The following is a 25,781-nucleotide window of genomic DNA, read 5'->3' as shown; positions in this document are numbered from 1 at the left end:
TCCTGGCGGCTCGGCTCCCGGGGGCCTGGCAGGCCCCTCGATTCCTGGAGTGGAATCTGGGCTGGGGGCAGGGCGGGCGGGGCCTGGGTGGGAGGAGATGAGGGGTCCAGCAGGGTGGGGGCTGCCTGGGAGAGCACCGGGGCCCTCATCCTGCATGGTGGCTTTGAGGGCCCAGATAGGGGAGGGGCAGGGGCAGGGGCTCTGGGGCCCAAGGAGGGTGAGCAGTGTGTTGGGCCTCGGGGAAGGGGCCAGGCAGCGGGAGGCTGGGCCAGACCCAGCCTGTCCTCGTTTTCCAAGGGAGGAACCTGAGGCTCAGAGAGAAGTGACCTGCCCAGGGTCACGTGGGGGACCACACAGGGGTCTTTGGACCTTCAGGCCAGGGCTCCCTCTCCAGATGCAGGGCTGCCAGGCCTGACACTTGCCCTGAGCCTGGGTCTGAACTGTGCTTTTCTCGGTTCACGCTGGGTCACAGGACCTGGGGATTTGGATGCACCGGCCCCCTGCAGGGGTGTCAGGTTTGAGGCTCCAGGAGATTCTCAGAGGCCTATTGGAAGGTGGGGTTCTGTGCTTCATTCGTCTCTGTGGCTGCAAGTTCTAATCCTGCTCTGCCATTTCATCTTTCTGGGCCTCAGTTTACTCTTCTGCAAGATGGGGGTGAATAGTAATTGCTACCATTGATTAACACTGAGCAGTTGATCTGTACCAGGCACGAGTCATTCCTTTCATTCTATGCCTATTTTACAGAGGAAGAAACCAGGATCAGAGAGATTTAAGTAACCTGCCCAGAGTCCCACAGCTAGTACATGGCAGAGTCAGGATATGAGCCCGGGCCCCAAGCGAGGTATTAGAGGTTGTGCTGAGAATTAAGTGAGACAGATCGTAAAGGGCCTCACTCACAACGAGTCCAGAGAGGGTGGGAGTTAGGGAGTTCAGTCCTGGCCTCCCAGCCTGGAGTGGCAGCAGTGGGCCACACAGAACTCCCTGGGCTGTGCTGAGGGAAGCCAGCGGTCCACGGAGCCCAGGGCAGCCCTGTCCCACAAGGTGGCTTCCAGCAGGAGCCGCCTAAGGCAGAGGCCACTGGCAGCGCAAAGGCTCGGGGGACAATGCCCGGCGAGTTGGACCGCCCTGCACAGCCGCTCACCCGGGGGCCCTGGCTGAGCAGGGTGGCAGCAGTGGGGAACCCAAGTTCTTGCCCCTGGGGCCTCAGCTCCCCATCCAAACCAAGGGAGGGCTGTGCCCCGCCCACTCCAAGGCACCATCGCTGGGACTCTGCTGCCGCACCGTGGGCACCGGAGGGAGTGCGCCAGGGAATGCCCCGACACCCACAGCTGGAAGACCCCAGCCCTCGGTTTGGAGCCCCTTAATCTCTACAGGTGCCGTGCCTGCCACGCTCCTTCTCTGCTCTCCACACAGCAGCCTGCGGGACCCTAAGTAAGTCTGACCACCTCCTCCTCTCCGCAAAGCCCTCCGTGGGGAGCCGCTTGCAACCGCCAGTTGTCACGGTCTAAGAATCTTTGTGAGCCAGCTGTTAAACACAGCCATTGTTTAAAAACTAACTTACACTGAAAACAGAGGTAAAGTTCAGAACTAAGCACTTCCTGGTTTACTTCGTTTCCCTCCTGTCTGTTCTTCTGCATTACACTGGCTGCATCTGTGCGGTGGAGACACTGTGGTAACGGCGCTCGCGGCTGTGCTTGGAACCAGCCAGAAGGGAATGTTTCCACGGCCACAAATCAGGCTGGGTTTACCGCTCATGTTCTAGACCACTGCCTCCAACAGAGACACAGTGCAAGCCACACATGTAATTTCAAACTCCCTAGTAGCCAGACTTAAACAGTAACAGCAAACAGGTAAAATTAAATAGCATACTTTATTTAACCCAGGTATGTCCAAAATATTATCATTTCCATGTAATCAATATAAAGTAACTAATGATATTTTTTACACTTTTTTTGTACTAACTCTTCAAATTCTGGTGTGTATTTTACACTTAAAGCACAACTCAATTCAAACCAGCCACGTTTTTTCAGGTGCTCAACAGCCACGCTTCCAGTGGTTAATGTATTGGACAGCACAGGTCTAGACTTAAGAAATGGGTGGAGAAAATATTAATGATGCAGATTTAAAAGTAATACTGAGGCTGAAACATTTCAATCCCACTAACAATCTGTTCATCAGTGAGTAATCAGTAGGTCATGTATCAAATTTAACAACAAACTTACTGGGAAGAGAGCAGGGTAGTAGTAGGCTGAACAGTGGCCCCCAAAGGTATCAGGTCTCAATTCCTGGAATGTAAATTTTTTTAACATTTTTTAACTTTGCTGATGTGATTAAAGATCTTTACATGGGGAGATTATTTTTGGTTATCCAGGGAGGCTGTAATGAGGGAGAGGCAGAGGAGATCTGGGACACAGAAGAGGAGGCCGTGTGGCCACGGAGGCAGAGACGAGAGTTATGTGGCCACAAGTCAAGGAATGTCAACAGCCGCCGGGAGCTGTCAGACGCGAGCACAGGCCTGCCACACTGATTCCAGCCCAGTGGTGGTGATTTTGGATTTCTGACCTCCAAACTGTGAGAAAATAAACGTCTGTTGTTTTAAGCCCCCGGACGTGTAGCGATCTGTTTCAGCAGCCACAGGAAACTAATACAGGCAGATGGGATGCAGCTCCGTTTACCATATTGTGGCTGAATTACCACCACAGGCGAGCTACAAATACAAGAACTCAACAATGACAACAAAAATCAATAAAAGCATTCTGTGGGAAACAACTGGCTAAACAGAACTTAAAGAGTACTCTTTTATTACGGGTAATTTATGTGCTGCACATCTATCAGTACGATCTACAATAACCTTATGTGTGTGTGTGTGTGTGTGTGACACACACCAGGTTGTCTTGTACCCTCAGCAGAGCTCAGCACAGTCGGACACCTGTATTTTTTGAATGAATGAATGTGACTTTGGGCCTCAGTTTCCCCCACCACACAACAGGATTATAGGAGTGGGATGGGCTCCCCAGGTGGGAAGGGCTGGAGCCAGATGTTGTTAGAGCACCTACTGTATACAAGCCTGGGCTGGGAGCAGAGAGGGGACCCAGCACATGGCCCAAACAGCGCGCTAGTGCCCCAGCAGAGGGCTGGGGACAGTCAGATTCAGGGACTCGGATACGGCCCCCGCATCTGCTTGGGGACTACTCAGAGGATTCTCACAGTCCCAGAGACGGGGTGCCATGGAACCGCTGTACGGGGACAGAAACCTGCGCCAGAGACACAGCAGCACCTCCGAGGGCTGGACCCCGCTCCTCTGGCCTCATCCCTCAGTCCTCAAGGCAAAGGGCCTCCCTCAGGGACCAGGAAGAACCCAGGTCTGGCTTTGTCACAGCTGCAGTGGAGAATCCCTCGCAGCTCCCCAGCCCTCCGCACGAGCCCCCATCCCGTGACCCGAGTCAGGGGCCCAGGCACGGTGTGGGTGACCTTTCCCTCAGCTCCAATGTCTCCTCTCCGGGGCATCCAGGGCCCTATCCGCCCAGCCCAGTGGCTACCCCTGCAGGCCCAACTGGCCGCAGACCCCAAGGAGGCTCTGCCCACCTCACCCCCACTTCACATCCTGTCACTGATTTGCAGGCCTGAGCCCTGGCCACTCACTTGCTCCCTCTGGACTCTCCCCTTCCTGTTAAATGGGGAGTTAAGTGGCTTGCCACGTTTTCACAGCAAGAATTTGGCCAAGCAGACTGGCTCTGGGCACTGGAAGTGAATGAGGGAGACTCTAGACCAAAGCCCTTGACCAGAACCCGGGAGCCAGGTCCAGGATCTGGAGGGACTAAAACGCCCTGGACCCCACCCCTACTCTACCCAAACTCCTCTGCCTCAAGCCTGGATCTGCACCCACAGCTCTACCGCACTCATCTTGAGAGCAGCAGCTGGAAGGGTTTTGCTCACTATGGGGCCACAGTAAGGGCTTGGCCAGCATACAGTAGGAACTCAAGAATTTGTCTAATGAGCAAAACCACCTACGTATTTTCTACAAAGGCCAGGCCCTCTCCTGCCTTTGCTCATGCTGTTCCTCCTCCACTGGCCCGCAGCCTCTCTGATCACCCCAAGGAAGACGGGCTTCCAGAACTCAGCACAGTAGGATCCTGGCTCCTGTGGGCCCACGGTGCCCTGGGCAGCTGGACATACGGTTTACGAAGTCCATCCTCCTTGCAGCTGGAGAAAGGACAGTGGGCGAGCCCGTCCTCAGCCCTGTGTCAGCAACTGCTCCTCTCCTCTGGGGCCTCGGTGGGAAATGAACTCTGCCCCCCCACCCCCTTCAGAGTTTCAGGGCAAAACAAAGGGATTAAGGAAGAACCAAAGGCAAGTCCTCTCTTACGACAGCATCAGACAACTGTTTCAAAATATATTAGATTTGGTTTTTATTGTAGAGCACACATATCAGGGCAAAGTGCTGCACACACAACTACAAATCATTTTTGGGAAAAAAGCTGTAAAAAAAAAAATAATAATAAAACTGCAACTGCTTTAGTTATGCAGTCCCGACTTGAGGAATCCACACTGGCAAAGGAGTTCTGGCCCCTGAGAGGGGCTTCTTGATGGTGGCTGCCCCCCAGCTTTCTGCAGCCTCTTCTGTAAGACTAGCCCCCTGGGATGGTAGTAGCCTGGGGACTGGGAGGGGCCTCTGCTCTCAGCAGGCCTGGGTCTTGGCCCTGGCTGGCAAGAGGACATTCCTAATGAACCCAGATCAGCAAAACCTTGCAGCCTTCAAGGATCTGAGCGGGTGGAAACTGCCAAAGACTTCACTTATTTCTTCCCTTTCATTATTATTTTTTAAAGGACCCTTCCTTCCCCAGCTCTCATGCCCCTGAGGCGGAGGAGGCACCAACCCAGTCTGCAGGCCTGAGCTCTGGCCTTGGATGCATGCTGTAGGCAGAGAGAGGGGGCGGGCAGCTTCCTATGGGGATTGACATAGGGAGAAGGCCCAAGGAGGGCCGATGGAGAAGAAAGGAAAGTGAAAGGAAAAAGCCAGGAGACCAAAGGGAAAAATGAAAACTCAGAACAAAAGAAAACAAAAACCCTACCACACACCACAACAATTTTCCATAGCCCAAACGCTAGACTCAGAAGGACACCAGTCCCTCCAGCTAGAAACAATTCCTAAAACTGCCCCAACACGGCAAGTCTAACTGTTCCACACAATCACACGTGTATGCTTAAAAGGAGCAACGCAGCAAAGAGGCGGGCCCCTGGCAAGAGGTCAGGACCACTGCAGCCGGCCCCTGGGCAGCCCAGGGACCCGTGGGCAGAGCAGGCCAGAGGGCATGCAGGAAGCCCGGGGTCTCAGCCAACTGAACAGCTCTAGGGCAACAGGGGCTGGCACTATCTAGGCCTCTGCCCGGTCATCCCTAACAACTGCTGCAGGAGGAGGGGGTATCTGCACGAGCTGCTGGGGCCTGGAGAGCAGGTGAGGGGTGGGAGGGCAGCAGGCCCCCTGCAGAGCCGGCAAGACCTCAACCCATCAGACGGCAGTGGGGGGAGGGGGAGGAGATTGAACTTCATTTACAACACTAAGAAGATTTACATTGAAAGCAAAACAAGAATTTTTCTAAACCAAAACATTTTGTTGCTTTTAAATAAACCCAGCCTGACACAGCCCCACGTGAGGACAGCTGCCCCCCACGCCTCCACTGGCCACTCCAGCGTGAGCTTCTGTGCCTACAGATGCCAACAGCCTTTCCATCCAGGAGGAAAACCAAGAACATGAGAACCAGGTCCTGGCCAATTCTGTTCTTCAGCCTTAAGAGGCAACAAACCACGGAAAAAAAATATAAGAATCAAAAAAAGAAAAGAAAAGGAAAAAAAACCCTCAGAACGAAACAAAAGGAGGGGCAGCTAGTGAGGATCAAGCCGAGTCCCGGAGGCTCAGGCCTCAGTGCCGCCGCATCTTCACCTTGCGGGCGGGGCTGCCCGCTGCCTCCGAGCAGTCCTCCGCGGGCTCGTAGGACTTGCGCCAGTAGTTCTCCGAGCTGAAGCTGCCCCTCCGCCGGTGTGTGGGCAGCAGCACCGAGCGCCGGTTCTCCTCCTTGTCCATCTCCAGGATCCGAGGCCTGTGAGGGAAGGGGTGGGGGAGGCGTTACCCAGGGACTGGCCCAGGGTCTCAGCCCATGCGGCACCCCTGGCCCAGACGGCCCCTCCCACACACCTTCCCCAGCCTTCCAGTCTCAGCTCCAACAGCTCCCTCAGAGACCCTTCTGAAGTGGGCGCCTGCTCTGCGACCTTCCGAGTCCTGCACTTCCCTCCTAACGTCCCATGGAACCCACCGGAGTGTGTGTCAGGGAGCAGAACCAGGGAAGGCATGGGAAGGCACACAGCATTCCCACAGGCGGATGGCCAGGGCTTAGTCGAGAATGCCACCAACCCCAGGGAACCAGACAGAAGGCACTGGAAAGGTGGACAATGCCCAGCTCCTAACCACCTACCCCAGGCTTCCCACCCATCTCGCCCTGCAGCCAGGCCGTGGCGCTGCTTTGCTGGCCTGTGTTGAGGGACCGCAGCTGAGTACCTGTGGGCAGCATCAGGGTCTGCCTTGCGGTGGGACCGCTTGGGTTTCAGAGCGGGGTCCCTGTTGTTTCCCGACAGACGATCTGAGGCATAGCTGGGTGGTAACACGGAGCTGCTCAGGGACTTTGTTTCCAACCGGGGTGCATCTAATCTCGTCCTGCAAAGGAAATGCACGTGGGGTCACCAGCGGGCCTCTGGGGAGGGTGTGGCCCCATTAGACCAATTCTTTCTCTGGCCAGGCTAGGTGAAGACCAGCAGTCTCTGCTCTGCGCTTCAGTCTCCTCATGGTTCAACTAGGAATTGGTCCAGCTGACTTGCAAAGACCGTCCTTCCCAAGTTCAGGCTTAGGAGTCGGGGACGGGAACGCTTCTGTTTGGAGACTTCCAATGACCTGCTGCCCCAGGGGAAGGATCCCAGGGCTCTCTCAGCTGGACGAGGCAGCCCCACCTCACCCTCCTCTGGCCCAGAGATTCTCAAGAGACAGCTACTGCGCCTGCCAGAGGACTGAGGGCCCCACTGGTGGGCACCAACACACTCCAACAGACACATCCACCCCTGCCTGAAACACCAGACAGGAAGGTTCCCCTGGTCCAGGCCTGTGGAAGGACTGGAGGGGAACAGAGTAAGAGCTTCCCTACCCTTGCACGGGGACACCGAGGCTGTGGTAGAGCCAGGAGGAGGGCCCAGACCCAATCCCACGTTCACGCTTGGCTCTGGTCCCACCACAGCCACCTGGCAGCTTCTGCTGGTTCCGGGACACTGAGCAAGCCAAGGCCAGAGGGCTTCTGAAGGCAAAGCCCCCACCTAGCACTGGAACACACCGTTCAGTCGAGGAAAAGCGTGCGAGTATGGAGGGGGAAGAAGGGATGGAGAAACTGGGTGGGGGTAGCCCAGGGCGGCGATCCGAGTCCTTTAGGAAGTCAGGCCAGGAGGAAGCTGGCCTGGGAAGCCTCAAAGAAGCCCCGAGGCCTCTTGTGTGATACAGAGGCCGGCAAGTCAGGCGGCTGGCAGCAAGGGGCAAGAGAGAGGCCTGGGGCGGGGAGTGATGGGGGCACAGCTGGCAGAAGGCCCTGAAGGCATCTTTCCCATGGGCTGCTGGCCACAAAGGAACAACTGGGTTCTGAGGAAGAAGGTGCTGTGGCACCTCAAAGGACATCCTCACGAGAATGCTGGGGGAAGAGAGCAGAAGGGGAGCCCAAGAGCTGCCTTGGGTTCTCGGCAACGACTGCGTCCGGTCCTCATAACAGAAGGGAAGACTAGGTCAGTTAGGAGGGAAGACACGTGTGCCGGGAAGTCCTGGGAGAAAAGTCTAGTCCAGGTGAGACTCCAGGCCTCTTAGACGGGGAAGCCAGAGGGGCCCAGCTGCACTTACTGGCCCACCAGTCTCAGCCTCCACTTTGGGGACCCCGGGCTACAGGAGACAGGACCTAGGAGCAAGAGGAAGACCCAGGCCTGAGGCTGCCACTCAGAGTATGGGCTAGTCACCATCCCTTTCAGGGCCTGTCTCCCCATCTGAGCAAAGGCCTCTTTCAGTTCTGAGGATCTAGAGACCGAAGACAAGTCGCCTCCTTCAAGGCTAGGATCCTTTCGAGGGGCACTGGGAAGAGAGGTGGTGCTGGGCACACCCAGACCTGAGGGTGGGAACCAGAATCACCGAAGCCCCGAGACCTCTCGTCGACCAGGCCAGGCCTCAGATCCCTGCGCTGAGAGCTCACACCAAATGTGACATGAGCCAAAAAGCTCGACTCAGAGGACTCCAGGGTCTGAAGCCTCGAGAAGGAAAGCACCCCTCCAGCACTGCCGAGCCGAGCTGACCCGAAGACCCCGCGGGTGCCGGGAGCACACGCCCAGGGCAGAAAAGCCTGTGTGGGCAGGACCCGCGGCCCAAGACCGTGAAGTGGTTTCCTCGGGGGAGTGAGGACGGCCAGAGAAGAGCAGCACCACCAAGAGGAGAGCCTGGCCACACACCTCCGGGGCTGGAAGGCACATCCTGCCACGCAGGCACGGCTGGCACACACTGAGCCCTACTGGGGCCCGCCCTTCCTGAGCTGCTTGCGACTAGGGCGGCCGGCCCGGGCAGCCAGGGGCAGCGGTGGGGGCCCCTCGCTGTGGGTCCGGGACTGCTGGGGAGGCTGGGGAGACAGGTGGGACCAGCTGAGAGTGGACAGAAGCCAGGCACACGGACAGGCTCTGCGTCCCTCCAGCTGCCTGAGAGAAAGAGACGGAAGGCGCAGCTTCCCGCACAACAGCTCTGCTACCGTCGGGGCCAGCCCTCAGGGAAGGGGTGATCAGAAGTGGCCCCACCAGAAACTCAGCCTCCCGCACCAACTTTGGGGGCAGTAGGAGCTCTGGGGCCCAAAATGGCTCCCGACACATTCCCTGGGGCTGTTACAAGTACATCTCAGAACGGTTGGAGGAGCTCTACTTTCGAAAAGCCACCAAGCTGCAAGAAGCAGGGCTAGAGCCAGATGCGCAGCCCAGAGCCCCCCAGCAGTGTGCCTTCAGAGCACACCCCTCTTAAAGGGCAGCCAGCTCCCAGGGAGCAGGCCAGGGTTCAGCAGACAGAGCCACAGGTTTGGAGGCAGGAAGCCCAGTTCTAGCAGTAAGGTCTGGGCCTGCGCCTCCTCGGGTGGTAATAGGAACCAAGACCTTCCTTACAGATCTGAGCCAACATCCAGGGGTCACGGCAAGGCACCCCAGGTATGTTGGGACAGCCCCCAGGACAAAGCACGGACTGGGCCTAGGTACCAGGAAGCCGGAACCAAGGGAGGATGGCCAAGCATTAAGGTGACATTAACACAGTGACCGGAGAGGAAGGGAGGAAACTGACTGTCTAGGTGCTGCCCTCACGTTCCTTTATCAATCATGGACTCCTGCGGAGAAGCTGCTGGGGCGGGGCGGGGGTGGGGGAGGGGGAGAGTGCGAAATCGGAGACCCAGTCACTGGCCTCAGCCACACAGCTGCTACCCCAGGATGCCCCTGAAGCCCAGGCAGGCTCTCTTCACCGCGACAGAGCAGAAAGCTGTCCCGGCAGAGGCAGACCACCGTTTCTGGGAGACGGGGAACCAGTCTGCACTTCAGGCCCTGCTGCCAACCACCCACAACTGCTGGTTCCGCCCTCCCCAAACACCCTTGTGCTACAAAGCCTGGCTTTCCCAACGGAGCGAGCAGGCAGGGCGCGGTGAGACAGGCCTGTCGGAGTACTCCTCGCCTACGAGTGCCCTGGGCCCCAAGGCCTACGCTCCTGCCCCTCTAAGTATCAGACTCCCGCACAGCCCAGACCCACACCCGTCCCTCCTGCAATAGTACCGCCTCCCAGCTCCCACCAACACCACACGCTTCTCTCCAACTCCTGCCCTGCTCTCCCCGCATGGCAGTGCTGACACGGGTGCAGCAGCCTGCTATGGTCAGAGGAGCCTGAAGGACACCTGAGTGTATCACCCAAAGAAAGGGAACCCCAAGCACATACATGGTCCTGGGCTCCCAGGAGACCTCCCCCGACCCAGGCCAACAAACTCCCAGTCCCCGAGGGGAGCCTCTCCAAATCGCCCAGCCTGGTTACCATCACGTCATCCATGCCACATGCGCGTAACCCAGGGCTCCACAGACGCCAGCCAGACCACAGGGCCACGATCAGGGTGCTCAGGGATCCCCCAGTTCAGGCCCTGGTAAGGGCTCACTGTCCTCCAGGACACCTGACACCGAGCCTGCTTTCCCGCACCGGGGCTGCTGACCACCATGGCTCTGGGCTCCCCTCTCCTCACGCTGCACATGACCGAGCACAGCCGTCCTTATCCCTACGCCTGCCCCATCGAGATCGGAGGGGGCAACGGTGAGGAAGGGCCGAGGAGAAGCACACACAGCAGTCTCGAGTTTAACCATCTCCAGCATCGCAATGGCCCCAATTTTCAGGTAAGAACACAGGGCTCAGGTAACCAACTTGTATTCAGCGAAGAAGGGACAGAGCCAGGCCAGGAGCCCAAGCCAGTCACATCCCTGGCGGCCTCACCGCCTCCTTATTCCCCAGGCAGGTTGTGGATACACCCAATCCCTGGACTCCCGGGGAAAAAAGGTGGGTAGTCCTTGGTACCGGGACAAAAATCATGGAGACACAAGCAGTGGCAGGCAGGTGTCCCGGTGGGGGCCATATCTCAGGCCTGGCCAGGATCAGGGAAACCAAGAGCTGAGGGACAAAGCCCAGAGCACACCCTCTGCTCATCCACACACACAGCCTTGCATTCGGCTGCTCTGCTTTCTGGGAGTGCCTCCCTCTGACCCCAGGGACCCCTGGGCCGAATGACCCCGTAGGCCGTTTAGCTCAGCCTCCCACAGGCAGTCTCTCCTAAACAAGCCCCCACCTGCTGCTCCCAGGCCCCTCCAGACCTCCCACACAGCAGCGAGCCCTCTGACGAGCTCTGACTGGGTCCCCCCCACCCCCGTCTCCACTGTGTTCCCCACGCGGAGCCTCTGTGAGGAAGGGCGCCTCTGCCTGACCCGTCCTTGCCCATGAGCCTCTTCGAAGCCTGCCTGAGGCCCACACACCACCCCTGACTGCCTTCAGGTGGCACCTCTCCGGAAAGCCTTCCCTGACCAGCCCCCGGTGAGGTGCTAAACCTTTACCTTCCCCCAAAGGTAAAGCGAATGAGGAGAGACCACACTCACCACTTTCCCAGCACCAGCACAGAGCCTAGCACACACCAGCTTTGGTTAACATTTGGCAAGTGACTCTCCAGCTGCTTTTCCAAACTTCAGCCCACTGTGAGGCAAGCTCCACTTGACCAGCAGCGAAGAGACAGGCTATTTACACCGCCTTGAGCCGTTTCCTCTGGTTAATCATGCAGGAACACAAGTCTCGAAGGCCAACCCGATGAAGGCCTGTGGGCCTTCTGAACATCAAGAGACTGGGTGCCCTGGCCACCAACCAGAAGGCCCTGAGGGCCACAAGCCATGGCCTGATGCTGAAGTTTGGATCCAGTGCCTCCTTCCCCTCACTGCCCCTCCATTACAGAGGCCCTCTATACTTCCCGCCTTGAAGCTCACCAATTCTGCCTGGCCAGCAGTTTCCAGCTCAGGAGCCAGAGCTACGAAGCCTGCCCCAACACCCCCCGGAGCGGGAGGTCCTCTTCTGGTTTGTTTTCGCTGGGCCCCAGTGGACACGCTCCACGCTCCTAGGGCAATGCTTGCTCTGCTTGTGCTGCCTGAGCGTGCCAAGCGCCCACCTGTCACAGACCCGGCCCCAAGGGAGCGCTGAGTCTCCTACATGCCCGCCTCGGGTGCCCTGTGCACACGAGACGCTTCATGTTCCCAAGTCGGGAATCCCTGCTCAGAGATCACGCCAAACTGGCTAGAGAAGCCGAGGCAGCTCACTGCCTGCTTGAACCCCTGTCCAAACAGAGCTCACACCCTCCACTCTCAGGGTTCATGTGTGGGAAGCACTCTACCCGGCGCCCGGCACCTAGTAGCTGGGTGCTTGGCAGAGGGCAGCACACAAGGCCCTTAGAAGGTCGCACGTCAGGGAACTGTGGGAAAAACCAAATACTCCCCCACCCCAATGACTGCCACACCTCGGAAGTTGGTCAGCCTCCTGGTTCTCTAACCAGTCATTTAAAACTTTAACCACACTTCCAAAAAAGTAGGTCCAGCTTCCCTGCCAGGGGAACCAATGATTGACAAAGATGCATGTTGGGCAGCTTGCTCTGGGTGGGCTGGGAAACAGCGACGTTCCAGGAAGTTGGGCGTATTCAAGAGCTGACCAACCTGCAGCTGCAGCCTCACCCCACACCCTGGAGAGTAGCCCCCTACCGCTTAAAATACTCTCAGCCCCCAGCTCTCTACTGGCACAGCAGAGGCAAGAAAGCCCTTCTGTATGTGAGGCTCTGGGTTCTTCAACTCACAGCATCCGCGCTGGGGCAGGGCTCGGGGTGTTCCACTGTGCAAACCACCAAGGGCCACAAGACCCAGCACCAGGAGACCCAGGTTCAAGGCCGCACTCAGCCATTTACTGGTTGTGACCCCAAACAGATGACACTAAGCTGCAGCCTAGGGACTGCACTCCCGGGGAGGCTCTCCGAAGGTCACTCCCAGCGAGAAACTATGGCACCACCTCCTACACGAAGACTCAGCATCATCCACGTGCAAAGGAGCCGTGTTTTGCTGAACCAGAAAGCACTTGACCGCCGCCCACCCGTTTCCCCCCACGAGGCCCTTAGAAAGACTGCCGCAGTGCTGACCAGCCTGAAGTGGTGACAGAGGCCCCAGGCCCTCCCTCTGCAGCCTGTGCGATCTTTATCCGAACCTAAGAGAAGGCAGAGCTGGCTCCACCCTATCTGCCTACGAGGAGCAGGGCCGGGCTCAGTGCCCAGGTCCCACCTGTCGGGATGTGGCCTCACCCAAGGACAGAGAGTCAGCCAGGCACCCACCCAGGCCACATCCTTGACCCCTGGGCAGCGCCTGAGCCAGGATGCACCCCTTTTCATCAGGTCACCAGCTTGTCCTTTTGTACCTGGTGCTGCTCATTGACCGGAGCTGTCCTCCTCTGGACCGGCCTCAGCGCTGGGACTCAGATGAACAGGGCTCTCCCGGCCCCCAACAGAACACAGCTTTGGAAACTCACAATGGCAAGTGTACAGGCTGTGACAGCAGGGGGTAGGGGCTGGGCTGAGAGAGCTACATGTATATGATGCTTCCTGCATGTCAAAATGGTTGACCCTTGAGCCTTGAAGGATGGCTAGGTTAACCAACTTTCGGTGCGTATATGTGGGTCATCTGGGGGGTGGGTGTGGGTCAGAAGGGAAAGCATTCCCAACAGAGGCCACACTGCTGCAAGAGTCTGGGACATCAGTGCGTGGGCCACACTAGGAGCCGCAGGTAATTTAATAAGTGGGAAGGAGACAACAGGGAGAACATTGAGGGAGGAGGCTGGATGGACAGGCAAAGTCCAACAGAGACCTTGGATTTTACTCTGCAGGCAAGAGAGCTGCCCTTGCCTCTCCTCTGGTCCCCTGGGTGGGCTGCCTACAGCTGGGCACTTCACCAGCTCAGCAGCCTAGGGAAGCTGCGGAGGTGGGGGCACCCATCCACTCCTTTCCAGCCCAGTCCCTGGCTGGCTCCTGGACCCACTCAGGGCAGAAGGTCAAAGAGCCCAGTCACCCACAACAGCCATTCTCCTCGGTCAGAAGGCTACAGGGGCTCAGCTGGCCAAAGAGCTTCCGGGGTGAGCTGGTTAACAGTGCAGAGTCCTGGGGACTACCCTGGTGGCGCAGTGGTTAAGAATCCGCCTGCCAATACAGGGGACACGGGTTTGAGCCCTGGTCCGGGAAGATCCCACATGCCGCAGAGCAACTAAGCCAGCGTGCCACAACAAAGAGTAGCCCCCGCTCGCTGCAACTAGAGAAAGCCCACGCGCAGCAACAACGAAGACCCAACGCAGCAATAAACAAATAAACAAACAAACAAAAACCAAAAAACAAAAAAACCCAACAACAGTGCAGAGTCCTAGCTCCACCAAGGAGCATCCGGCTCGGGCAGCCAGGTACGGGAGCCAGCACTCGAGGAAGGAAACAGCCAGAAGAATGACCCAACACTCCAGCTCTGGCCGCTTCCTCCTGCACCTCCAGTGAAGCTTTCCCTGGGATGAGCTATTGTGAGGAGCTGGGAAGGAACACCTAGGAGGCACTGCTCTGGTTCTACTCCCCCCCCCCACCTTCATTCCTGCCCCGGGTGGGCCACCTGGTCTCTGGCTGCCGCTGGAGGTACCAGGCACACCTGACAAGAAATGACTGGGGAGGAGAGGCCAGAAGGGAGCAACACATTGGGCTGCCTCACTTCCGGGTCCTGGGTTTTGGACTGTGCTGGGAACCACAGGAAAAGCAAGTGGAAAAGCAGATAAAAACCCTTCTTCTGATGGATTCTGGGAATATTCTTAGGCTAGAGAAGAAACGCCGCCAGGCTGACCACTGTCTGGAGTCCCCCTAGGTGCCCAGTGCTCTGCCCGCGCCACAGGACTGTCCCACAGGTCTGGGTCATCTCCATTCTACAGATGATAAAACAGACTCAATGTTCTGACTTGGCAAAGTGGCAGGGCCGTGCCAAAGAGACATCACCACCACAATGTACTGGAGCTCTGGACCCAAAGGGCCAAGATGCAGAAGTGATAAACTGAAGTTAAAAAGATGACAAGCCAGAGAGTAAGGATGTACTCAAAAAAAGAAAGAGCTCCCAATGGCCAAAGCTGGGACAAGCTGAGCATAGAATAGACACCACGAGTCCACACTGCTGTCAGGAATAAGTGAACGAAGAAATAAACAAGTGGGGGACAAGACACAAAATCTCCTGTGCAGAAGGATTCCAGACAATCTGTGTGGCGACTCCGCCCTCAAAGAGGCGGCGCTCACCCCCCACTCCTTACGTGTGGGCCGCTCACAGCGACGTCCCTCCTGGGAGGACAGTGTGCACAGGGGGCAACAGTGACGAACACAGCCTCAGCCGGGCGCTCAGGGTCAGCGTCGACAGTGGAAGGTCCTGCACCCTGGACGTGACGTGAGGAGAACGGCGCTGCCCCTCTGCGGTCTCCTCCCCAGACCCACAACCCCGATGTAACCACGAGGCAACACCAGACACACCCCAACTGAGGGACCTTCCACCACACACCTGGCGGTCAGTGTTATCACGAATAAGGCAAGTCTGAGAAAGTGTCGCAGCGGAGAGGAGCTAAGGTGACACGACAACTGCACGTCCTGTGGGGTCTGGGACAGAAAAGGACGTGAGGAGAAACTAGGGAAATGTGAGTAAAGGATGGACTCCAGTTAACCGTCCCGGATCAGTATTGGTTTCGTGACTGTGATGAACATACCACACTGATGTGAGACATTACCAGGAGGGGGAACGGAGAGCTCCCTGCCATCTTCACAACTTTCTGTAAACCTAAACCTGTTCTAAAAAATAAAGTTTACTTAAATTAAAAAAAAAAAAACACAAATAAGGTAAGCTATAGGACATCCTGCTCCAGCCTGGGTCTAGGCACTGTCCTGCTCGCTGACGACTACACGAGCCTGGGCAATCAGCCGGCCTTCTCAGGACCCCTGCCTCAAGGCAGGATTGTCTTGACCCAGCGTCCACGTGGTCAGTCCACTCACCTCTTGAGCAGAAAAAAAAGAAGTGCTGGAGATGCCAGGATTGGCAATGTTGGCCAGTGCGTCCCTGACCCCCTGGCCAAAGAAGAGGGACAGCCACAAGCCATGCGCCTGCTCAACACGCGGCCAACCACCCACCTACGTCCCCTGTCCTCACTCCCTGCTCCTTCCAGAAGTGAAAACCCAGGCGTTTTTAAAGCAAGCTGCTGAGGCACAATCTAAAAATACTCAGTGAGAAGCACACGTGACAAATCAGAACCAAGGAGGAAGGAAAAGGAAGAGGTGGGGGGAGGCAGGGTCTGGAAGAATGTCCCCCAAATCCTGTCTCAAGACCCAGCCCACAAACACTGGGAGCGTGTGCTTTTGCTCAGCCCTCATGCTGAGGGCTATTGACAGAGGAACCCAGACCTCCACCTGCAGTCAGGTCTGCAGGAGCCAGACACCAGGACACTTACTTCCTGAGGATGATGACTGCTCTGCGCTCCTTGATGTCCTGAGGCCGGATGCAGTGAGTGATTTCATCAGCAGCATATCCACTGAAATGAAACACAGAGCATGTGAGCATGGAGAGTGGACGGACAACCAAAGATCCCTGGGGGTACGGAGACAGAAATAGGGTCCCGGTCTTAACGGCCACCCTCCACCCCATTACATGACAGGTTCAAGGATCTACGTGGGAGGAAATAACGTGTTAAGTTCCAGGATGCTTTTGCCCAGAAACCACTGAAGGGAAAACCTGGGATGAGGTAAAAGCAGGTCTTAAAGCAGAAGCCGAAGCAGGAATCTCCTTGCACAGGCCAGGAGCCCTTCTTTCAAAGGGTCCCCAAGAGGGCACACCTTTAGTGGCTTTGGAGGCCGATGGAGTGACTCAGGCCAGACCCTGGGGAGAAGATAAGAACCGCATCTCCCCCTCCCCCACCCTTGGGCTGGCAGAGGAGGCCAAAGCAGACACTGACAGCACTGAGTCACCAGAGAGAACTTAGGCTGCAAGGTTCAAAAAGAGAATTTGTCTACTTGGAAAAAATGCTTTCAAAAACCTTCATTTTGGGGGATCCAAAATCTTGAAGACAGCTGTGTTTGGAATATTTTAAAAATTCCCATCACACTCAAGCACCTATTTATTTTCTTCATCAAGTTACATGATTTTGAAAACTGCTCAGACCAATGAATGTGGGTAGATGGCTGTCCTCTTCACAGCTAATGTCTCTCCGATTTGAAACTCTGGAAGCAAACTCAGCTCCCTGAGTACAGGCCCTCACTGGGAGCCTGGCAGCCATGAGGCACTCCCACCCCGAGTTCCCCACTAAGCCCCCCACTGAGCCAAGGCAGCTCCGCAGCCACAGGCCTCCTCCCCCTGCTCAGGGTTCCCTGGCTGCCGCTGGGACCACCAATCTTCCTCTATTCAGCTGCTAATCAGCTCCTTCTCAAGGGTAGCTGTGAAGACGTGGATGGAGCAATGGTCAGAAACACCACAGGCCTGGGAAGGACTCCTCAAAATGGCCACGCTGCCCCCACGTGGGCAAGAACTAGATGCAAGAGCGAATAAAAAATAAAAATCCTAGAGAGAAGTACCTCTGATTCAGAAATCTGATTTGAGGCCATGTGGAGGGCGGAGAAAAGAGCTCTTATTTTAGGGATTTTCCCCCTTGAGCTGCTCCTCGACCAAAGTTTTTCAATTTTCTCTGTAAGTAACAGTCCCGTGAGATAACTACGGACAAATGTCCACAGTCAAATCAATCTGGAAATACTGATGAGTTTAAGAAAGCATTGGTATGTTAAAGGACCTGAGAATTACTACAGCTGACTTTAACTGAGCACTGACCAAGGAACCTTCTCTCAAACAACACCTATTAACATCTGCAGGCGGGAGTTCCCTGGTGGCCTAGTGGTTAGGATTCAGTGCTTTCACTACAGAAGCCTGGGTTCGATCGCTGGTCGGGGAACAATCCCACATGCCGCGCGGCATGGCCAAAATACAAAAAAAAAAAATTTAGGGACTTCCTTGGTGGTCCAGTGGTTAAGACTTCGCCTTCCAATGCAGGGGGTGTGGGTTCGATCCCTGGTCAGGGAGCTAAGATCCCACATGCCTCATGGCCAAAAAACCAAAACATAAAACAGAAGCAATATTGTAACAAATTCAATAAAGACTTTAAAAAATGGTCCACATTAAAAAAAAAAAAAAATCTTTAAGAAAATATCTGGAGGCCCAGAGAGAAATGCCATACAGCGATCGAGGAGTTGAAGAGACCTGGGTTAGAACCTGAGCTCTGTCACCTTAGCTGAGTCACATGCTGGGCCAAAACCTCAGCTCCTCCAACTGCAGGGACAGCAGGAGATTCTTGGGTGTTCATGTGGTGGTGCTCTGTGCTCTGTCACTTACGACATTCCTTTGTGGTGACTAACGATGAGATTGTTAGAAGGGTCAGTGCCTCCTCTCTTCCAGGCAGAACTACAGTTATATGTCTTCCTGGTTAGCACCCCTGGAGAAGGGCAGTGGGAGGCCCACCTGCAGGGCTACCATGAGAATTCAGTGAGGTAATGCAGGGTGCCTGGCACCCCCGCTGACGGAGCACCTGACACAAGCCAGGGGTCCTGGACAACCTTCATCCAGGCCCCCCCCGCAGCAGAGGCCTCCTGGGCCCCCTCCCAGGGCTAGGAGCTCTAGATCTCGTCCTGTGCTCTCTCTTGTCACTCCACATTAGGGGAGCGCAGGGGGACTTTCCCAAAGAGTGAAGTCCAGTTCCCCAAAGGCAATCCAAGGCATATTTCTAAGGCCTAGACCTGCAGTACCGGTTGCAGGCAACCTTCCTTACTGTTAACAAGTGTTACTAATCTGTTTGACTTGGCTATAGGACCTGCCAAGGGCCCTGACTTCCCATCTTCAGCAAGGAACTGCATCCTGTAACACAAAAGCAGCAGATCCAGACGCTGGTCAAATTTTAAGTGCCCCCACCTCCCAAAGTGCTCTAGAACAAAGAGCAAGTCATGCCAGGTTCCTGTCCCCCAGCCCAGGCCTCAGAACTACTGCAGAAGCAAGACCGCACGGGCCCAAAGAAAGGACCACGGCGCTCACTGACCCCCACCTGAACAGCTCACTGGCACTGGTCTTCCAGAACTTCCTGGCAGCTACGACACAGCCTACTGACCCCGTCCTCAGTATCAAGCTCCGCTGGGAGTGGGAGGCTCCAAGTCCTGATCAGAGGAAGCTCTTCTGTCCAAACTTCAGCAGAAAGTGTCCAACAGAGACCACAGAGGGTTATTTACTGCTAAGGAACTTACTTGCTACAAGAGAAACTGTTTGAAAGTGCCAGTCTGCCAACTTGAAACTTAATATACCCTGGGTCCAGGCCTACCCTTGGCATGAAGAAAAGTTCCAGTGCCTCCTCCTCTTTTGTTCTCACAGGGAAGGGAGAGGGGAAATACCTGAGGCTGGTACTGCCCTGCACTGAGCCCAAGCCCCCCCCACCCCCGCCATGCAGCAGTGACTAGTGTGCCGCAAGCACCCAGAGCAAGAGCCTGGCTGTCACCCACCACACTATGCCTTAGAGTGACTCTTGAAAAGTCTCCCCTCTCTTGGGAAGCTCTGCTCAACTCCCCAGGCTGGGCTCCCCCACACCACCCACCCCACCCTCTCTGCTACTGCAGTTCGGCCTTGTGGCAATTGTCTTCCCTACAAGACAAAGCTCTGCAAAGGCGTTACTCATCTCTGCATACAGCAGACGCTAGATGACGTGCGTGTCGAGGTCAACGTTCCTACTGCTGTGAAGACTCAGTTTCTACATCTACAAAACAGAGACTGCAGCAAGTCCTTCCTCAGAGGATCAGGTGCAGGTCAAATGAGGAGTCTGGAAGACTCTTTATAAGGGACTGTGCAGGACTACACACCTCTCCTCTAGCGGACAGCCTTGGAGACGGAATTATTAAGGCACAGTTCCAAGGTGGCCGCCATTCCCCATCTACTCTGTGCCCTGCCCAGGGCAGACAGAGCCAGAGATGGAGGAACTGGCCGAGATCACCAGGACTGCCTGGTGACACCTCCCTCCAGTGGGGACTACCTGCTCTGGCAGCCCCCATGAGCCTGCCTCACCCCTGAGAGGCCTACAGGACCTCACTTGGGATTTGGGGGGCAGCAGGCCAGCCACCTGGGCACAGGGGCAGAACTGTGAGCTCAGACTCAAGTTATAACCACACCTGAACCTCCTAGAAGACACATGGCCTAACACAATGAAGCAGTCCTGGGGCTTTCTGAACCCAGAAGGAAAAAGGCCAACCTGCTCCAAGTCCCAATTCTGTACACATCAAGGTATAAATAGGAAGCAGCTGAGCACAGAGGCAGCTTGTTTCCAGACACTTCACCAAAACCTCAAGCCTTCGGTCATGTGAAAGAGAATCTTCGCTAACAACTCTAGGACTTCAATAGCCCCATTTTGCAGAGGCAAACTAAGGCCCAGAGAGATTAAGTAACTTGCCCAAAGTCAAACAGCTAAGGTGGTGGCACTGGAACTCTAATCAAACTCTCGGTTTCAGTGTCTATGCTACGCTGGTTTTTGTTTTTTGATGGGAGTGGCGGTGGGGAGAGGTAGGTAACGAGGGGTAGGAAGAAAAGCCCATCTGTGTTTCCCAGTCACAAGGTCCAATCTGCCATGGGGGCCTCACTGACCTCAGCAAAGGATACAGGTATTCCCACCACCTCCAGGGAAAAAGTCCGCAAAGATGAGCCCATGCCTCCAGAGAGTTAGCATCACATCCCAGTAACGGCAGCACACCAACGGCCCAGCCAAAAATGGCCAGCCAGCCCTGAAACTTTTATGGCCTATTTATTTTCTGCTTTCTCTGACCTTCATGACTAAGACCGTCACTAGCCTGCTAGCTTCCTTTCCTTTGCTGCCCTCTGCCTTCTTCTCACGCCTGGCAGAACCAAGGCCAGCCAACACCCCGTAGCCCAGAGCTCCTCCTGAGAATAAACAGCCCTGACTTCATCCTGAAGTTCCTCCCCCTCTCATGGAATCAGAAGATTCCACACAAGAGGTGTGGCCCAGACCTATCTGCCCTACATTCCCAACTATTTTAAGCCAGAAAGCTAAATTTTGCTTTCAACCAGCTGAACATGATCAGTCCTTTGCCCAGAACTGAAGGGGTGCCCGCTCCACCCAATATCAACTGTTATCTGGAAGTCACAGGCTGCGCTCACCACTGCGTGTCTCAGGGCTGGGCGATACAGTCATTTCCAGACAGGTGACTAAGGCCTGGGTCTTTGGGCATGTGGCCACCGCAACCACAGACCACTCAGCAGTGATTAAAAATAGCAGCAAGTAAGCAATTAGCCTTGAGGTAATTATTCCAATTAATCCATCTGAAATCTGTTTTAAGCTGCCATTTACCGTACAGGGAACAGGAAAAGGAATACAGGATGAACTGATATAAGAAAAGATAAAAAAATATTTATTTCTCTAGAGAACAACATTAAGACAGGACCCACTCAGGCCCAGCATGGAAAGGTTACAAAAAAACAACTGCCAGCTGGGTTTGGAAAGAAGTTTGAAGCACTTCCAGAAGGGTCTGTTCTGGAATTGCTCTAAATGCCCACGTCTGGACACTGCTGAGTCAATGTTTGCCACACACTAAAATCCACGCTGACAACTATTAAATATAAAACTGTATTCCTGCCATATTGCCTTGGACAGGTACAGACACCACAGCCATCAACAACACAAGTCTGAGTGAGATGAGGATTACTGGAACCCCTCCCCATCTGTAGAGAGCCACCGTCGTCATCAGCCCCATCCATCGGCAGCTTTACAGCTCATCACCTCTGGGCTGGGATACTTACCAGGAAGTGAAAGCAAGCATCCCCTCCTCCCCGCTCAGGAAAGAGCCCAAGCAGGACCTGCACAGAGGCAGCACTAACAGGCAGGTGTTCACCCACCTGCACAGCAAGTAAGCTCAGAGAGCTAAGTGAGCAGGTGCTGGAGAATTTAAATTAGCGGGGGTGTCCGGAACCTGAGCGCAGTAGCTCTCCCCTGGGGACGGTTCACCCCCGGGAGACACGTGGCAGTGTCTAGAGACACTTCTGGTCGTCACGGAAGGTGCTTCTGGCATCGAGGGCAGAAGCCAGGGACCCGGCTAAACGTTCCACAAGGCACGGGACAGCCCCCACAAGGACTGCCCCCACGTCAACAGGACTGTGGCAGAGCAGCTCTGCGCTAGAGCTTCAGCGAGGCACGCCACACCAGAACCTCCACCTCAGGTCCAGGCTGGCTCTGAGGACTGGCAATGAGCTCCAGCTGCCTCTAGTGGGCACCTACCCCTCACCTAGCCCCTCGTGCGCTCCCCTCCGCCCACGCCTCTGCTCGGCGGCTCACTCCCAGTCACCTCCTAGTCCCCCTTCACATTCCCAAAAACTTCCAGACTCCACAGCGGAGTAAGACGTCCCCCCAGTGTACTCCCGCGGCTACCTTCCCGGGCCGTAACTGTCCGTGGCCTCCCCCGGGCCGTGAACTCCGTGAAGGGAAGAGCCATGTTTAAGGCCCCACCAAATCCCCAGCCCCTTCCCCGACAAGAGAGCAGGGGAGCACGAAACGGCTGTGTGTGAAAGCACCACGTAAGGGTCGACCCTGTGCCAGGCCCTCTGCTACACACCCAATCACCACCTTTAGCTCTAACAGGCTGCGGAAGTTGCCATCACCCTACTTACAGATGGAAAAGCCGGCTCAGAGAACGGCCACAAGGCCCCAAAGCAATGAGAGGAGAGCTGGGTGCGAAGCCCGGGGCAGCACTTTCCAGGACGTGGCTGAGCCGCCCACACGGACCCCTCGGCCACGTCAGAACCCAGGACGAAGGGCTGGGAAGGCCTCGGGACGTCACTCTTCTAAGGCGAAGATGACGAGAGCTTTCCTGGTGATGCAATCCCGCTGATCACTAACAGACCTGCGCTTTAAGAACCTGGAACCTCTCCTCCATACAGGGTGTGCGTGTGTGGGAGGGAGGGGACTCTCCAAGTCACAACTGCCTCCTGTGCCCCCCTTTACACACCGGACCACTGCCAGACCTCCTGCTGACAACCCTGAGGACCTGTGATGATGGGGGAAACCAGTATCCCGTTAAGAGAGCAAATGGCCCTCGTGTGAGAGACCCTCTTAAGCACGGAGAGCCCTTCGATGAAGTCAGACACCGAACTGCCTTACACGGCAGGCCACCTGGGAGTCTGCCCTGGAAATCCCGTCTTAAAGGGCTCTGCCAAGACACCCACCTGGAGCAGCACGGAGATCTGAGGAGAAGCTGGGAGCCCACACGACAAGGGGGTACCTGAGAGGTAAGTGGCCCTCTAGCTTTCGACGCATAAGGAGGCCGAAGTACTGCTCCTGCTGCCACTGACTTCGCAGGCTTGCCCCTCAGGAGACGTGATGGGTACCACACGGCTCTGCTGCCGTTCCCAGATACGGAAGCAGCCTCAGCTGTTCCCCCCAGATGAGACACAACGCTTGCCTCAGGGCACTGGGAGGGCTCTGGGGACCCTGCCTCTCCCCACGACCGGGGCCCAAGGCACCGACCAAAATTCAGAGGTTAAGCTGCTCACAACAAAACCGCAGTGCCTCCTGACCCCGTACTAGAGTTCGGTGGGCAACCAAGCTGCTCGGAACAGCTGCGGTCTAGCTCTCCTAAGAGGTTTTGGGGATTACTGAAGTACATCGTTCGATTTACTTGTTTCAGGGCCGGAAACAAGAAGCTTCCAAGTAAATTTTCTGCTTCACATAAACAGCAAAGGTGTTGCAGCAGGCAATCTTCTCTGAGGACCAGGGCCCTGAGCTAACTCTCAGCAGGTTCTGGGACTGAAAACAGGCCAAGAGCCTAAGATCTGCTGAACAGCTACAAAGCCGAACACCAGGTAAAGAGACAAGCTTTGTTTTGTTTCACATAGTCCTGATAACAGGTAATGCATCTTACAAAGGACCAATGGGCTCTTCTGCAGCCAAGAGGGACTGAATTTTAAGTTTGCTGCCCTCTATTCCTGGTCCAACCCCTGATCTGTTCAACTCCAGGGAAGCCACTCCCCCTCCTGGGAATGGCGAACGTGTATCAATTAAACACGCTCAGGGGCCTTCCTCTGTGAAGATCTCCTCTCTTAAAGGAATCCACAAACTTGTTCTCTGTTAAAAAGACCAAGAATGGCAAAGTTGGAAAGACTTTTAGACGGTAATCCCAACTAATTTTTTTAAAAACACAGACTTGGAAATAGAGGCCCAAAACGGAAAAGTGACTTGCTCAAATCACGAAGGTAAAGAGACTCCGAAAACCAGCCTTCTAGAAAGATGCCTTCAGATTAGTTCTGGGTCAAGTCTGCGATCTCGTCAAATCTGCCCTCGGGATAGAAAATTCTAGCTCGGCTCCCTGCTTTCTTACTACTGCCCGTGTTTTAAGCGCAGACCCCTTTCCCCGCCCCGCAAACAGAAGCCCGAGTCACACGCGGAAAACGCGGGCTCCTGGGGCCGCTCCCCCCTCCCAGGCGCTTACCTGAGCACAGTCACGCTACCCCTGCGCACCGGCAGGGAAAGCACGGGCTCCGACACCCGGATAGGCTTGAACTGGAACTTGCAGCCGAAGCAGAGCGCGGAGTCGCTGAAGAAGGACACGGACACGATGGGGCGCTCGAAGATGTGGATGGGGTCCACGTGAGACACGATGCAGCCGCCGGGCTGGTAGTCGTTGATGACGGCGCTGTTGACGAAGCCCTCGGGGATGACGCGGTGCTCCACCAGCTTCTGGATCACCAGCTGGTGCACCCACTCGGGGATCTCGTCCACGTCGCCCGGCGGGTAGAGGCGCTCCTGGCCGGGCCCGCGCTTCTGCAGCTGGGCGCCGTACGTGTAGCCCTCGCCGAAGAAGTACTTGTTGCGCAGCGGGGCCCGGTCCACCGTGTGCTCGTTGTACAGGCCCTTCTCGGCGCGGGACACCACCTCGTCGATGCGGGCCTCGATCTTGGCGCACTCGTCCTGGCTGAACAGGCGCATCTGGCGGATGCCGCTCTTCACCTTGCGCGCCTCCTCCTCCTTCTGCAGCTGCTGCTCCTCGAAGTCGCTGCGCTCGGGGTCCGAGTCCTCCGCGTACTTGCGCTTGGCCCCGGGCGCCGCGTAGGGCTCGGCCGCGGCGGCGGCGGCGGCGGCGGCGGCCACGGCGGCGGCGGCGGCGGCCGCGGCCTCCCGACTGCCCGCCTTGTAGTTGTCTCGGGACGTCATGGACTTGAGCTTCTCCCGCAGGTCCGTGTAGCCGCTGGCGGCCGCCATGGCCCACGCCGCTGCTCTAGGACCCTCCGCGGCGAGCGGGGCGGCCGGGCATGGCTCTGGGGGACGCGCCCGGGCCCCGGGCCGCAGAGGCCCTCAGCGCCAGGCCCGCAAGCGAGGCCGCGCCGCCCGGCAGGGGCGTCGAGGGGCGGCGGGGCGGCCTCAGGGGCGACGGGTCATGCGGCGGCGGCGACGGCGACGAGGCTCCCTCCTCCTCCGCCTTCTCCGCGTCCCGGGGGGCAGGGGCGCCGGCAGGGCCTCATGCCGCGCAGGGCGGCCGCGGAGTCTCGGCCCGACTCCTAGCCGGACCCTCGGACGCCCGGCTCGGCCCGCACTTTAAAGCGCTCCTCACGACGTCACGGCCGCCCGCCCGACGTCCGCCAGCGCCGCTCCTCAGCGGGCGGCTCCGCGCGCACGCGCAGTACGACCGGCCACGGCGGCTCCGCCTGCAGCGAGCATGCGCGCGCGTGCGGCCGGGTCAGCAGAGGGGCCGGCGCACGCGCAGACGGGGGCCGTCCACCGCCCCTCCCCCACTCACTATAGGGCTCCGCGAACGCCCCAAACTGCAGCCTGCCTCCTGTCCGCGCCTCCCCCGTGGCCGTAGGGCTCCCTCCACGGGGGTGGGCTCACGCCGTCAACGCTGTCGCCACGCTACGTCACGGCATCGTCCGAACGCCCGAAATCGCCTCAGCCCCCAGCGCGCAATCACCGAGGAACCGCCACAACCCAGCCTGCCCGGTCACCGCCCCCTTGGCGCTTCCACTTTTGTCACTGGGCCACCGGCCACGCGCCGGGCAGGCCCAGACAGCAGCTTCCGGAA

At 56.8% G+C, this 25,781-nt stretch overlaps 1 protein-coding gene across 2 annotated transcripts; it reads right to left on the bottom strand.

The window, feature by feature from the left end:
• Positions 1–4,384: 4,384 nt before the first annotated feature.
• On the bottom strand, positions 4,385–25,711 carry ALKBH5 (alkB homolog 5, RNA demethylase). 2 transcript variants are annotated; one of them, XM_061175229.1, is made up of 4 exons: positions 24,195–25,711; positions 16,139–16,219; positions 6,554–6,709; positions 4,385–6,098 (listed from the first exon to the last, which is right to left on the bottom strand). In XM_061175229.1, the coding sequence occupies exons 1-4, from the start codon at positions 24,962–24,964 to the stop codon at positions 5,921–5,923; spliced, it is 1,185 nt and encodes a 394-aa protein (XP_061031212.1). In that variant the 5' UTR covers positions 24,965–25,711; the 3' UTR covers positions 4,385–5,920. The 2 variants fall into 2 exon arrangements, with proteins under 2 accessions (XP_061031212.1, XP_061031213.1); XM_061175230.1 differs by lacking the exon at positions 16,139–16,219.
• Between the last annotated feature and the right edge of the window lie 70 nt (positions 25,712–25,781).

This window comes from Eubalaena glacialis, chromosome 19 (genome assembly GCF_028564815.1).
Source record: "Eubalaena glacialis isolate mEubGla1 chromosome 19, mEubGla1.1.hap2.+ XY, whole genome shotgun sequence".
NCBI lineage: Eukaryota > Metazoa > Chordata > Mammalia > Artiodactyla > Balaenidae > Eubalaena > Eubalaena glacialis.
Note: the sequence above shows the minus strand (reverse complement) of the source record. Positions and strands in the feature narration are given on the sequence as shown.